The 13375-nt window shown below is 44.7% G+C and overlaps 1 protein-coding gene across 3 annotated transcripts in view; it reads right to left on the reverse strand.

Annotated features, from left to right (window-relative positions):
* LOC139756361 (uncharacterized) overlaps positions 1 to 13375 on the reverse strand; it is an 84819-nt gene that overhangs the window by 39463 nt on the left and 31981 nt on the right. For all 3 annotated transcript variants that reach the window (XM_071675727.1, XM_071675728.1, XM_071675726.1), the window contains exon 5: positions 3107 to 3202. In XM_071675727.1, coding sequence (XP_071531828.1) covers positions 3107 to 3202 — 96 coding nt within the window. The remainder of the gene's footprint in view (positions 1 to 3106; positions 3203 to 13375) is intronic.

The raw sequence follows: 13375 nt of genomic DNA on the forward strand, positions 1-13375 counted from the left end.
AGAGAGAGAGAGAGAGAGAGAGAGAGAGAGAGAGAGACTACGAACAGCAAGATATATTCTCCATACTAAACTATCAACTTACTGAACTATGTACCACCGTAATCCACACACCAGTCGCCACTTCCTCCCCCAGTTACTACACTACTGCATACATCAGTTGTATTACAGCAGTTACCCTACTGTATATACAATACCCAAGACACTAGACGGAGCCCCAACCGAGGCGCCACTCGCCTGGCACCGCTGGTTCTCCTGGCACAGTTGGCACGAAGGTGGTTGCGACTCCCAGTGGTAGGAGGGTAAGGAGAGATGGCTTGTGACAGGTTGGGGGAGGGACGGGGTTGAAGGTGGAAGGTTAAGATTAACGACTTCCTCGCTAGACTCTCGCTATCTATCTCCTCCTGCCTCATCTTCCTCGCTAGACTCTCGCTCCCTATCTCCACCTGCCTCATCTTCCTCGCTAGACTCTCGCTCCCTATCTCCACCTGCCTCATCTTCCTCGCTAGACTCTCGCTCCCTATCTCCTCCTGCCTCATCTTCCTTCAATCTATTCCTCCTCCTTCCTCATCATTATTCTTCATAAAGATACACATTCATTTACTACAACCGTAAGAATCCCTTCTGTCTTCATAAGGCTCCTGCAGCGCTCAGGAAGCCAGCCACGTCGTGACCATTCGTCATAAGTGTAGTGATATTCTTCGTGTGGGGAGAGTGCAGACCAGTTGAGTAGTAAGCGTTCGATGTCTTCGTTGTGGCAAGTGGCGTCGTGGACATCAAGCGTTCTATGATGTGTTGAGACGGTGTTTTGTTGAGTCGCAGTGATGGGTGACGTCCAGATCGGAGACAGGAGAGCGCGACCCGCATATGTCTGGAGAGTGTGGCTTCTAGCGGGTGCATGTCTGGTGGTGGGCTGGAATTTTTAGACAGAGTTGGGAGGTCGGTTGTTCAGTACTTGTTATAAAGTGATTTGGGTAGGAGTGGGGTCCGGTGCTGTTGCAGAGAACTGACCGCCGTGCATTTAAGTTTCTCTTGTACTGGAATGATTTTTGTTTCAGTGTGTAGGTTGTAAGTTTTCTGTGGTTGCTAAGTAGCCAGTGATTGTTCTGGGTGCTCTACTCTGTGTGGTTTCCAGCTTTCTAATACATTCTTGAGAGAGGTCACGCAAAGTAAATGTCTGTAGAAAACCTAATCGTTTAGGGGAAATAAAACTGCTAGTTTACTGCCATCTGCAACTCCCTGAATGCAATAAGTAGAAGTTAAACCATCATACACAAAGGTGTACCACCGTACTTATGAATGTTGTTATAATACAAGATATGCATGATGCAGCGTGTAGACTTTTCTAGAATACACAGGAAAGGTAAACTGTCTTACCCGTAAGACAATGCGCGAAAATAGTGTCATTCTTGGACCTTACTGGAAAGACAAGAAAAGTATCCTACGGTAACAAAGGCCTCTCTAGAAAATACAGGAAATACAAACTGCCTCACGCATTCCTGTTACATGAACATACGTGAAGGCCATACTGCCTCACAGACATTCCTGGAAATACAAGGAAGGTATACTAAACCTTCTCAACCAATACGAACTTACCACATCTTACCCATCCTAAAAAAAAAAAGGAACACAAAATCACCCAACATAACACCACGTCGAAGAAGATATACAGGCTCTACGTACCGCTCCCAAACTTCTCCTGTATCTATAGCCAAAAAAGAAGACTCTATACCATCGCACAATAATTTTTTCATGCATATGAAATGCCTTATAGCCCCATTTACATATATGTGGGAGAAATAAAAGCGCTGTGTTGTCGTATATATCAAACCTTGCCGTGACGTATGGGAAATTATTTTACATGGGGGCTTGGTCATAAACACTGATATAATGTGAAAAAAAAAATGCTGCAATAAAATATAAGTGATATGAAAGTATTATGCAGGTCATAAATATGAAAAATGCGAGACAAAGAATTATACACAAACGCACACACACAATACAACATACATGTATATATATATATATATATATATATATATATATATATATATATATATATATATATATATATATATATATATATATCCTTATGGGTCAGGTCAAAGGCCTTGCTATGATATCCAAGTCTACTAGTACCACTGTGTAATAGGCCCTCATGTTATCACACTCGAGAGATCGAGTCATTTAAAATGTCCAACACACACACACACACACACGAGCCTCGGAATATGAAAATCCTGAGCGAGTCAAACCCCCACTTGTGTTCTGTGCATGAGGACAATCCTATTATAGCATGGCTCGCTGCTGTCACGCACACCCATGCATCATCTCTCCTTCCGACGTGCGTGGGAAAACTAGGAGCGGGGTGACCGAGAACTACCTGTCCAATTACACGACACGAAGAATGTGGAGAGAGAGGCAGGGGATAATTGGGTATCAGGGAACAGTGGGAGAACAGAAACATTATTCAGAGACCATTACGACGATGGAGACCCTATACAGAGGCCAGATGTATGAGGGCGCCCTGTGTAGAAAAAAAAAAAAAATGGCTGTAATTTCGATACACTACATAGAGACCATAAAGAAGATTACGGACACCCTACACAGAGACCAGTGGGAGGAAGAGACCCTATATAGAGAACGCATTGGAATATGGACACCTTGCCTAGAAACCAGCAGGGGAAGGGTGCCCTTTACGGAAACGAGTTGTAGTACCGATAACCTAAATAAAGACCAGCACGACGAAGTGGCCCTATACAGAAACCAGTTGGAATATGGACACCCTACATAGAAACCAGTGGGAGGAGGAGGAGGACGAGGCCCTTCTTAGAAACCACTGAGAGGAGGAGGAGGAGGCCCTTCTTAGAAACCAGTCGTTATACTGACACCTTACATAGAAACCAGTGGGAGGAGGAGGAGGAGGAGGAGGCCCTTCTTAGAAACCAGTCGTTATACTGACACCTTACATAGAAACCAGTGGGAGGAGGAGGAGGAGGAGGAGGAGGCCCTTCTTAGAAACCAGTTAGAATACGGCCACCCTTAGACAGAAACCGGCAGGACGAGGAAGGTATGACTGAGGTAAGACGTAGAGAGGTAGATCACGTACGTGTTCCTGGTAGACGATCCAGCCGACGAAGATAAGGTCCACTAGGATGACGAGGGCAGCGTCCACCAGCCAGGGCAGCAGCAACACCTTCACGTCCTGCAACACAAAGTGACACGTCACCAGCACGTACCTGATTACACCATCAACACGTACCTGACGCGTCCCCCCCCCCCCCCCCAGGAACGTGCAAATAACACGTCACCAACACCTACCGATAACACGTCACCATACGTACCGATAACACGTCATCAGCAATGAACAATAACACGGTATCGGCACTTATCAATAACGTTATCCATACGTGCCGATAACACGTCATCAGGACGTGCCCTTCACTTCCAACACCACGTACGTCATCAACACATACAGCACGTCATCTATACACAGACAAATGCACAATTACAAATATCAAAACTTTGACCCCTGAAATGATAAAACAAAAAAATATCCTGACCCTCTCCCCCCCAAAAAAAAACTAACATGCGGAATTACCTGACAATGAAAATATAAATCATTTAACCCGAGAGAGAGAGAGAGAGAGAGAGAGAGAGAGAGAGAGAGAGAGAGAGAGAGAGAGAGAGAGAGAGAGAGAGAGAGAGAGAGAGGCCTTGTAACGGAACCTGCATCGCAATATTAACTGTGCAAGTCTTTCACCGAGCCACTAGACAGCCAATCTAATTAGTGATTTTAAGAGTTAATCAACAGAGCGAGTGCGGTGAGTATGTCGGCTGAATGCTCGCGACCCCCAATACACATGGTAGATCTCTCTCTCTCTCTCTCTCTCTCTCTCTCTCTCTCTCTCTCTCTCTCAGTAAAATGAGCTAATACTTCAGATGCTCTCAAATGTCACTCCTTTGAAAGCCCAAGCAAGCAGTCTTCTCTTTATTGCCTCATCCAAGTGTGGGCTGCTGGCATTTCAGTCCACACAAGACACAGCCTCTGCGTCACACACGTAACTCACGACTCGTTCCTCGTTAACTCTATATTTTCCTGTGGTGAGCGCTACGCGCTAGCCCAGCCTTTAGGGTAAAATTTCGTCGCACGCAAGTACTCTCTCTCTCTCTCTCTCTGTAAGGTCAGCGATAATCGACCTTATTCCTAGAGAAATCAGAGCGCATTATAGCATTTAAAGATGACCGCTCAGTGAACTTACCACAAGGGGGAGAGAGAGAGAGAGAGAGAGAGAGAGAGAGAGGCGCAGGCCTCTCCCCTGCCATGTGTGGTGACGTATTCCTCAATCGTATAATGATATCAGTAAGTATCACCTAATCTTAAAAAAAGGAAACTATACAGAATTTACATAACAAAAGTGAAATTATACACTAAATCTTATCTGTAAAATACAATAAACAATATACTAAGAAAGAGCTAGGACCAAAAAAAAAACACCTTTAAAACTTGACAACTAACTTAACAAGAGATCTAATTCACACAAAACATCTTTTAAACCTTACAAACAAACCAAACTGCAAAATACTTATTTTCTTACGAAACAAAAGTCTCTTTCTTGAAAAAAAAAAAAGAAAAAACCTTAATATGACGAGACAAACTTGAAAACGCCGTCTAACCTGACAGAAACCCTGAGCCATCTCCTGAACACGACCTTCATCATACGCCAGACTTTGACCTTACACATACACACACACACACAAACCTCAAAGCCAACTTTGATGGGAAAACTTCAGGGAAACAAACCATCCTATTCTAACATCTTGTCTCACCCCCCCCCCTTTTTTTCCCCTCCCGACTTAAAGTTAAGGAAAGTTGTGGGTAGTCAATGTGATAAGACCACCCCCCCCCAATCCCCACTCCCTGTGTCTCCTCCTCCCTCCCCAAAGCTTGAAGCAGTGCCACTCCCTGTGTCCCTCTCCCCACATGAGTGATGATCTGGGCTTCCCTATCTACAAAGGTGATGGATTACTGCAGACCGCCCGCCTTCCACCCAAGATGTTTTCATACTTACCTCCATAACAGCATGACTTACGAAACCGTCTCAAAATAAATGTTTATGAGGAAACAAGTCATACGGTAGCTTGTTGTACGACAGATTGCCAGAACACAGCATGCCATAATAACAAGATAACATGCTATGGTAAAAAAAAAAAAAAAAGTAAGGTATATACCATCATGTTACGAAATAGCAGGACGTGCTGCAGAACAGCAAGGCATATGAAACGCGCTATAAACTAGCAAGACATATAACAGAATGTTCTAAGTTAGCAAAGTATGCACCATCTTGCAATAAACTAAAAAGGCGCACAATAGCATGCTAGCAACGAGCATGGCAGACATGGGCATGTTCTAGAAAGGCAAGGCATATAATAGCGTGTTAATAAACTAGCAAAGACACTTACTGCACGTAATAAACAAGCAAGCTACGACGGTACGTTTCATTGAAGCACGACGGTACGGTCCCTTAACACGATGGCACGACCCTTGAGCACGATGGTACGACCCTTGAGCACGATGGTACGACCCTTAGGTATGATGACCTGGTCTATAAAATGAATTCTAAAAACTGAGGACATGATGCAAGCGATCACATCCCAGGGTCGTACCGTCGAGCTCAAGTGCCGTACCGTCGCGTCGTATTGGGAGGTAGCACCGTCGCGTTTAAGACGATGTAGTTTACGTCGATCATAATTTTCTCCGTTACGAACTCAAAAATGTTCAGCATAGACATATAATTCTAGTGATTTCGAAACAAAGAAAAAAAAAGTCTAAGAAAACTGGCAATAGGAACACAACTGTAAGATTCCAGAACTAAATTTGGACTTTGAGAATATTCATAACACACTTGCAACGCTAATATGATTTACTGTACCTTTGCAACACTTGTTTCTGATCATGTCTTACAAAGAATTTTTTTCATGACGCAAACCACATTATGTCTAACTGGTTTCGAACCTAAGCAATGAATATATCTAAATTTTCTTCCCATCCGCCATATATATTCAAAACTCAACCATGACAGTGATAAAAAGACTATTTCCCTAACGACCCTCCTAATGTGATTTTCTTGTCACGGTAAAGAAAAAAAAAAAAAAAAAAAAAAAAAAACCCTGGGGGCAACAACACGTCCTCTGGGTACGATGACGTGTGCCCTTTTCACCTGAACCCGTAAGGGTAAGGTCAGGGTCCAGGCCATCATCCTAAAAAGAATTGTTACCGTTAGTAAAAAATTTTGTGTGTGTGTGTGTGGTGGTGGTGGTGGTGGTGGGGGGGGGGGGGGGGGGTGGCTTTAGGCCTATCCACTGCCAAGGGTCATTAAAAGGCCGTCAGCTTCAACAGTCTTCGGTGACTGGCGCGCACACACTGGCGGCGCTTGTAGCCTTATGTATGACTTGCTACCGGCTGGATCCACTGGCCAGCGGCGACCCATGGCGGGTAGTGATAAGGCCAGGCGTCCTCCCTTCATCACCTAATAATAATAATGATAATAATAATGATAATAATAATAATAATAATAATAATGATAATAACAAGTAATAATAATGTATATTATGGTTTGTTCTTGAAGATGACAGAAACAAAGCTATTTCCTTGCCTGAACCTTTAGTTTATACAAGCATTAAAGCAACTATTTGAGGTGATCTTTGTGGAAACAATCTTTTGCCTCATTAGGTGTTCACACAGAGCCATCCAAGCAGCCTGGGTGTTGTCCACCACGGAACGCTACGCTTCACGCTACCAACGAAAGCTACGTCTCACGCTACCATGGAACGCTACGCCTCACGCTACCAACGAACGCTACGTCTCACGCTATCTTACGAAGGGCAGCCTCAGCCTACATCACAACTGAGAGCTGAACATTTCTTATTGTATTCATAACGTTTATCCTTGATAAAGTACCGCCAGTCTTTCTATAATCAGACGTAAGTGAATTCAAGTGCAGGAGGGTGACAGTGACGTGGTGGCATGGATAAGAAATTAGGTAAAAATGTAAAATAACATTCCCGCGGTCCCCCAATTTCTGAAGCCTCCGTTTTCTTCCGGATAATTACATTCCTTGATGTACTTAGTTACTTACGCCGTTTCTGGCAACGTCTGCTGGTGGAAATTACCGCAAGATTACTCCCAGCAGGTGGAACTACCCTAGCAGATGCAAGATTACCAACCCCCAGCAGGTGAAACATTACCCCAGCAGGTGGAAGCATAACCCCAGCTGGTGGAAAATTACCCCCAGCTGGTGAAACATCACCCCAGCAGGTGGAAAATTACCCCAGCAGGTGAAACATTACCCCAGCAGGTGAAACATTACCCTAGCAGGTGGAAAATTACCCCAGCAGGTGAAATTTAACCCCAGCAGATGCAAGATTACCCCCAGCAGGTCCACCTTACAAAGAGCCAGTTTCCAGTGTCTTTATATACCTTAATGGAAAGTCAGCAAGTGCCTTCGTTTTGCCCACATTTTCCCCTTCCCATCACATAAGCACTGGACTAGTACCCATCACATACGCACTGGGCTGGTTCCCATCACATACGCACTCGGCTGGTTCCCATCATATACACATTAGGCTGGTTCCCATCACATACGCACTCGGCTGGTACCCATCACATACGCACTAGGCTGGTTCCCATCACATACGCACTAGGCTAGTTCCCATCACATACGCACTAGGCTGGTTCCCATCACATACGCACTAGGCTAGTTCCCATCACATACGCACTCGGCTGGTTCCCATCATACGCACTGGGCTGGTTGGTTCCACCCACCTTACCTCTCCGGCAGCGTACTACCACCACCGGGCAGCGTAGGAGGAACAACAATCTATATATCAAAAATTAGGCGAAGCAGCAAGCGGTGGTGGGCGGGCATCCATCCACCCGGATCTTTATCATGCCACGGCTTCAACGTGCACTGCATCGCCGTGATACTGTTTACACAGCACTGAGGAGGAGGGTTTCCCAGGCCGCACTGTTTGCTAGTGTTACTCCTTGATATCCTCTTCTATATTTACTTCTATCTTCGTCCCTGCTCCTTCTTACTCTTTACTCTCCATCTTCCTCTTCTCCTCCTCCTCGTGAGTCTCTCGACCCCTTTCTTTTGTTACTTTTTGTACATTTGCTAAGCGTTACTCTTCTCCGTGTGTCCACTTGCACCCTCGTCTGGTAATCCCTCCCCACCCGAGCCTTACGTAATCTGACGTAGCCAATCACCCACCAATCTCCCCGAGGAACACAGGGCCGCTGCCCACCCTAACCCCACTCTTGCCTGACCCACCAGTTCCTTTTGAGCCTCAGTCAACGTTTCTTGTCTCTCCTCTCGTTGATGCCTGCTCGTTTACCTTCACCTAGTTAAATATGTCACTGACTACCGTCAAACGTTTCCGGCCGTGTCCTTACACTTCATGAACGTTTCCTCTCTAGTCTTCTCAGCCTTTATGAACGTTTCCTCTCCAGTCTTCTCAGCCTTCATGAACGTTTCCTCTCCAGTCTTCTAGGCCTTCATGAACGTTTCCTCTCCAGGCTTCTCATCCTAGGAACATCTTTCTCCCTTCCTTTCTTCTCCGTAGAAGTAAATGTTTCCACTTTCCCTCACGGACTGTGAGGGAGACACACAGATCAAGCGCTCCTGCCATGCCTAATTTCTGTAAGCAGACAAACGTTTCCTTTTCGACGTCCTATACGTTTCTCTCGTCCCATTCTCCATGAAAACGTTGTTTCTTTACACACACACACACACGCACACATACATAAGCTACATGTCCAGTTGGTAACTTTCACATGGGCAAGATCACTTCACCAGAGTAAATATGTTAGCAATATATTACATATGACAAAATGCCTCCCTTTCAGCCCACAGCCACTAAAGGGAATCCATTCCCTGTAATTACCATGATCATACGTGCATCCAATTTGCAGCTTAAATTACCGCATGGCTCTGTAAATACATTCTAAAGAAAAAAAAAAAAGATAAATTTGCTTTCGCTCATGTGAATGCTTTTCTACTCTATGGTCATACTAGAGTATTTTTGTACTGCTGATGAGAATTGAAAATGTTGGGAATTCGTTTACTCTTATTGTATTTTACATTTAATTTCTCTCATATATCAACAATAGTGATAAGTAGACAGCAGAAATAAGATGAATCTTATTTGCTGATCATTTCAATTTTTTTTGTGCGTGTATTTTGACGGAATACAATTACTCCAACAACGAATAAAGATGATTCTAAAATATCACAAAAATATATTTATCCATAACGGGGATTATAACAGTATCATAAAAGCATGATATATGATATTAGGGCAAAAACGTATCGGCACATTCATACATTGTTCAAACAGCTTTGCAAGGTCAAGTGTAAGGTCACGCCATTATAACCAAAGGTCGTACCGTCGTGCTCAAGGGTCGTACCGTCGTGCTCAAGGGTCGTACCGTCGTGCTCAAGGGTCGTACCGCCGTGCTCAAGGGTGTACCGTCGTGCTCAAGGGTCGTACCGTCGTGTTCAAGGGTCGTACCGCCGTGCTCAAGGGTCGTACCGCCGTGCTCAAGGGTCGTACCGTCGTGCTTAATGGTCGTAACGCCGTGCTTAAGGGTCGTACCGTCGTGCTCAAGGGTCGTACCGCCGTGCTCAAGGGTCGTACCGTCGTGCTCAAGGGTCGTAACTACTTTCTGTATTTCTCTCTCTCTCCAAAGCTGTTAACTTACAAAGTTAATCTCAAGTTAGAGCCAGGGCACCTAACTTTATCCATTACTAAGGAGCCACCATATTTGGTTGCTCTCTTGGCAAATGATACTTTCTTAAACTCTTCTACCTTTAATAAAAGTTGTCGTATTATCAAGAAATTGACTCCATGATGAAATTCAAGACATAATCTATTCTACAGCTTAGAGTTACTCAAACCAACCTTACTTCACTTCAAGGTTTCCTCGTTGACTCAAAAAGTTTGACTTTAGACATACGTCGTTTATCTAATACTTTTAAGAGGAAATTCACTCTCTGTACGTAAGCCCAAAACTTGTATCAAAAATGTCACGTCACAAAAAAATGCTTCTGATCTTGAAAGAATAAATCTGTCCTGGACCATTAGATCATTAGACAAACTTCTTTCATTATCTATCTACAATTTCCCTTGTCAACTTACCTTTTTTTAAGAAACGAGTCTTCAATGCATGTCCCCTGAATAAAAAAAAAAAAAAAGACTGTAGTTAATTAAAGTATAAGTGCACTTAATTAGGAGTTCAAGAAATAAAATGAAAGACTATAAAAAAAAATCTGAACATGCACAAATGATATGAAGACACATCTAATCAAATCTATAATTACCCCAGAGCCAAATTCTATGAGAGACCTGTTGTTACCCAAGTCCTCTTTCTATGGTCTCCTGCAGCCTAAGGCTGCGCTACCTCCAGTAGCACGGGAATGGTGACTCCTTTACAGTGATAACTTCTTTGACGAGTCTGCTGCACCCTCAGCGATAGTCTCTCGCCAGCGGCGACTTTTCAGTAGGGGTGTAACCTCGTGTAAGGGTAGCCCGGTAACACCACACACAGCCATGTACACGGATGTGCAAAAAGACACGCATATGGCCTGCAAGGGCATGCACAGGGGGTCATGCAAGAAGCCATGGACGGGAGCACGAACAAGGGCATACCATACTCAAGGCCACGGACGAAAAAAAACTAAAACCATACACAGATCGACGGAGGGTATCACAAACGAGGACATGGTACGTCTAAGGAACACGAACACTTGCAAAGGGCCGCTCACTGCCACCACGAAGCCAGAGATAACGCTTGATAAAATGGGGAGGTGGGGAGAGCATCACCAGCCGCAGGGTTCGACACCCGGCAGCCGCAGGGTCGTTGTGTTGGTAAGTTTAAAGCCCATCTGAAGGGGTAACTAACTCTCTCTCTCTCTCTCTCCTACTCTAAGCTTACTAAGCTGAAAGCGCTCACTTCTCAGGATGGTCATGATGATACGAGTTCTGCCTCCACCTGGTTACGTTCAGTGACTCGGACTGTTCAGGGTTTATCAACTCTGAAGTTCACCGACTCAGGCAGGAGGGCGCAGAGTCTAATGATTCAGAGGACTGAACGTTCGCAGATTCGCAGGGCTCCAGTGATTCGTGATGGCCCCAGAAGCTCATTGATTTTTCTATCCCAAGTCTCGCTGAATTTCGTAGGTGTACTTGAATCAGACGAGGCGCTTATCATATAAACCTCGTGGCTGAATGACTCGGAAGACTGGTCGACCCGGGGTTCAGGATTCGCTCGAATGATTCGGGTGGTTTAGCGAGATTCACTAATTCCGGGAGCAGTGCTTGGAGCCCGCGGGGTTGAATGACCCAGAGGATTCAGTGACACGGGGGGGGGGGAAGAGGAGGGTGTGTATTATTGATTTCGGCAGGTTGGGACGGCAGTTTTGCCCGAGTGCAGAGCTAAGACGTGGGGGGAAAGAGCTATCCTGCTGTGAGAAGGCGAGAGACGAACTGGAGAGACGGCAAAGGAGGGGTAGCAGGAGAGAGAGAGAGAGAGAGAGAGAGAGAGAGAGAGAGAGAGAGAGAGTTATCTTTTTTCCCTCATATACGTGCTGGCCTTCCCCTCTCTAGTACCAGTATGTGAACCCTCGTGGGGAAATATATCCTCAGCTTGGTTCTGTCTTCTGTTACCACTTAACAGGGAGTGATAGTACAGGAGGGGAGAACTGCCCCACCACCAACCACTCCGGTCTCTTAGTTGCCTTTCATGACATGATGAAGATAGGTGGGTAGTATTCTTAGCTCCCTACCCAGGGATAGCTCTCTCTCTCTCTCTCTCTCTCTCTCTCTCTCTCTCTCTCTCTCTCTCTCTCTCTCTCTCTCATGTATATATATATATATATATATATATATATATATATATAAATTGTGTGAATAAATTGTACATCTCCTTTTCCATAGCCAGAGGTTGAACCATTATGTGACATTCATTTTTTTTTTCATTCATTTCAAGCTAAAAGTTTGTTTCTAAATTGTTCTTACATTTTTCATATGTATATATATGTATGTGTGTGTGTGTGTGTGTATGTGCATATGTGTGTGTGTGTGTGTGTGTGTGTGTGTATGTATATATATATGTATATTATCCCTGGGGATAGGGGTGAAAGAATACTTCCCACGTATTCCTCGCGTGTCGTAGAGGGCGACTAGAGGGGACGGGAGCGGGGGGCCGGAAATCCTCCCCTCCTTGTATTAACTTTCTAAAATGGGAAACAGAAGAAGGAGTCACGCGGGGAGTGATCATCCTCCTCGAAGGCTCAGAGTGGGGTGCCTAAATGTGTGTGGTTGTAACCAAGATGTGAAAAAAGGTGAGATAGGTAGTATGTTTGAGGAAAGGAACCTGGATGTTTTGGCTCTGAGTGAAACGAAGCTCAAGGGTAAAGGGGAAGAGTGGTTTGGAAATGTCTGGGGAGTGAAGTCAGGGGTTAGTGAGAGGACAAGAGCAAGGGAAGGAGTAGCAATACTCCTGAAACAGGAGTTGTGGGAGTATGTGATAGAATGTAAGAAAGTAAATTCTCGATTAATATGGGTAAAATTGAAAGTTGATGGAGAGAGGTGGGTGATTATTGGTGCATATGCACCTGGGCATGAGAAGAAAGATCATGAGAGGCAAGTGTTTTGGGAGCAGTTAAATGAGTGTGTTAGCGGTTTTGATGCACGAGACCGGGTTATAGTGATGGGTGATTTGAATGCAAAGGTGAGTAATGTGGCAGTTGAGGGAATAATTGGTATGCATGGGGTGTTCAGTGTTGTAAATGGAAATGGTGAAGAGCTTGTAGATTTATGTGCTGAAAAAGGACTGATGATTGGGAATACCTGGTTTAAAAAGCGAGATATACATAAGTATACTTATGTAAGTAGGAGAGATGGCCAGAGAGCGTTATTGGATTACGTGTTAATTGACAGGCGTGCGAAAGAGAGACTTTTGGATGTTAATGTGCTGAGAGGTGCAACTGGAGGGATGTCTGATCATTATCTTGTGGAGGCTAAGGTGAAGATTAGTATGGGTTTTCAGAAAAGAGGAGTGAATGTTGGGGTGAAGAAGGTGGTGAGAGTAAGTGAGCTTGGGAAGGAGACCTGTGTGGGGAAGTACCAGGAGAGACTGTGTACAGAATGGAAAAAGGTGAGAACAATGGAAGTAAGGGGAGTCGGGGAGGAATGGGATGTATTTAGGGAATCAGTGATGGATTGCGCAAAAGATGCTTGTGGCATGAGAAGAGTGGGAGGTGGGCTGTTTAGAAAGGGTAGTGAGTGGTGGGATGAAGAAGTAAGAGTATTAGTG

Source organism: Panulirus ornatus, chromosome 21 (genome assembly GCF_036320965.1).
Source record: "Panulirus ornatus isolate Po-2019 chromosome 21, ASM3632096v1, whole genome shotgun sequence".
In the NCBI taxonomy this organism is placed as follows: domain Eukaryota; kingdom Metazoa; phylum Arthropoda; class Malacostraca; order Decapoda; family Palinuridae; genus Panulirus; species Panulirus ornatus.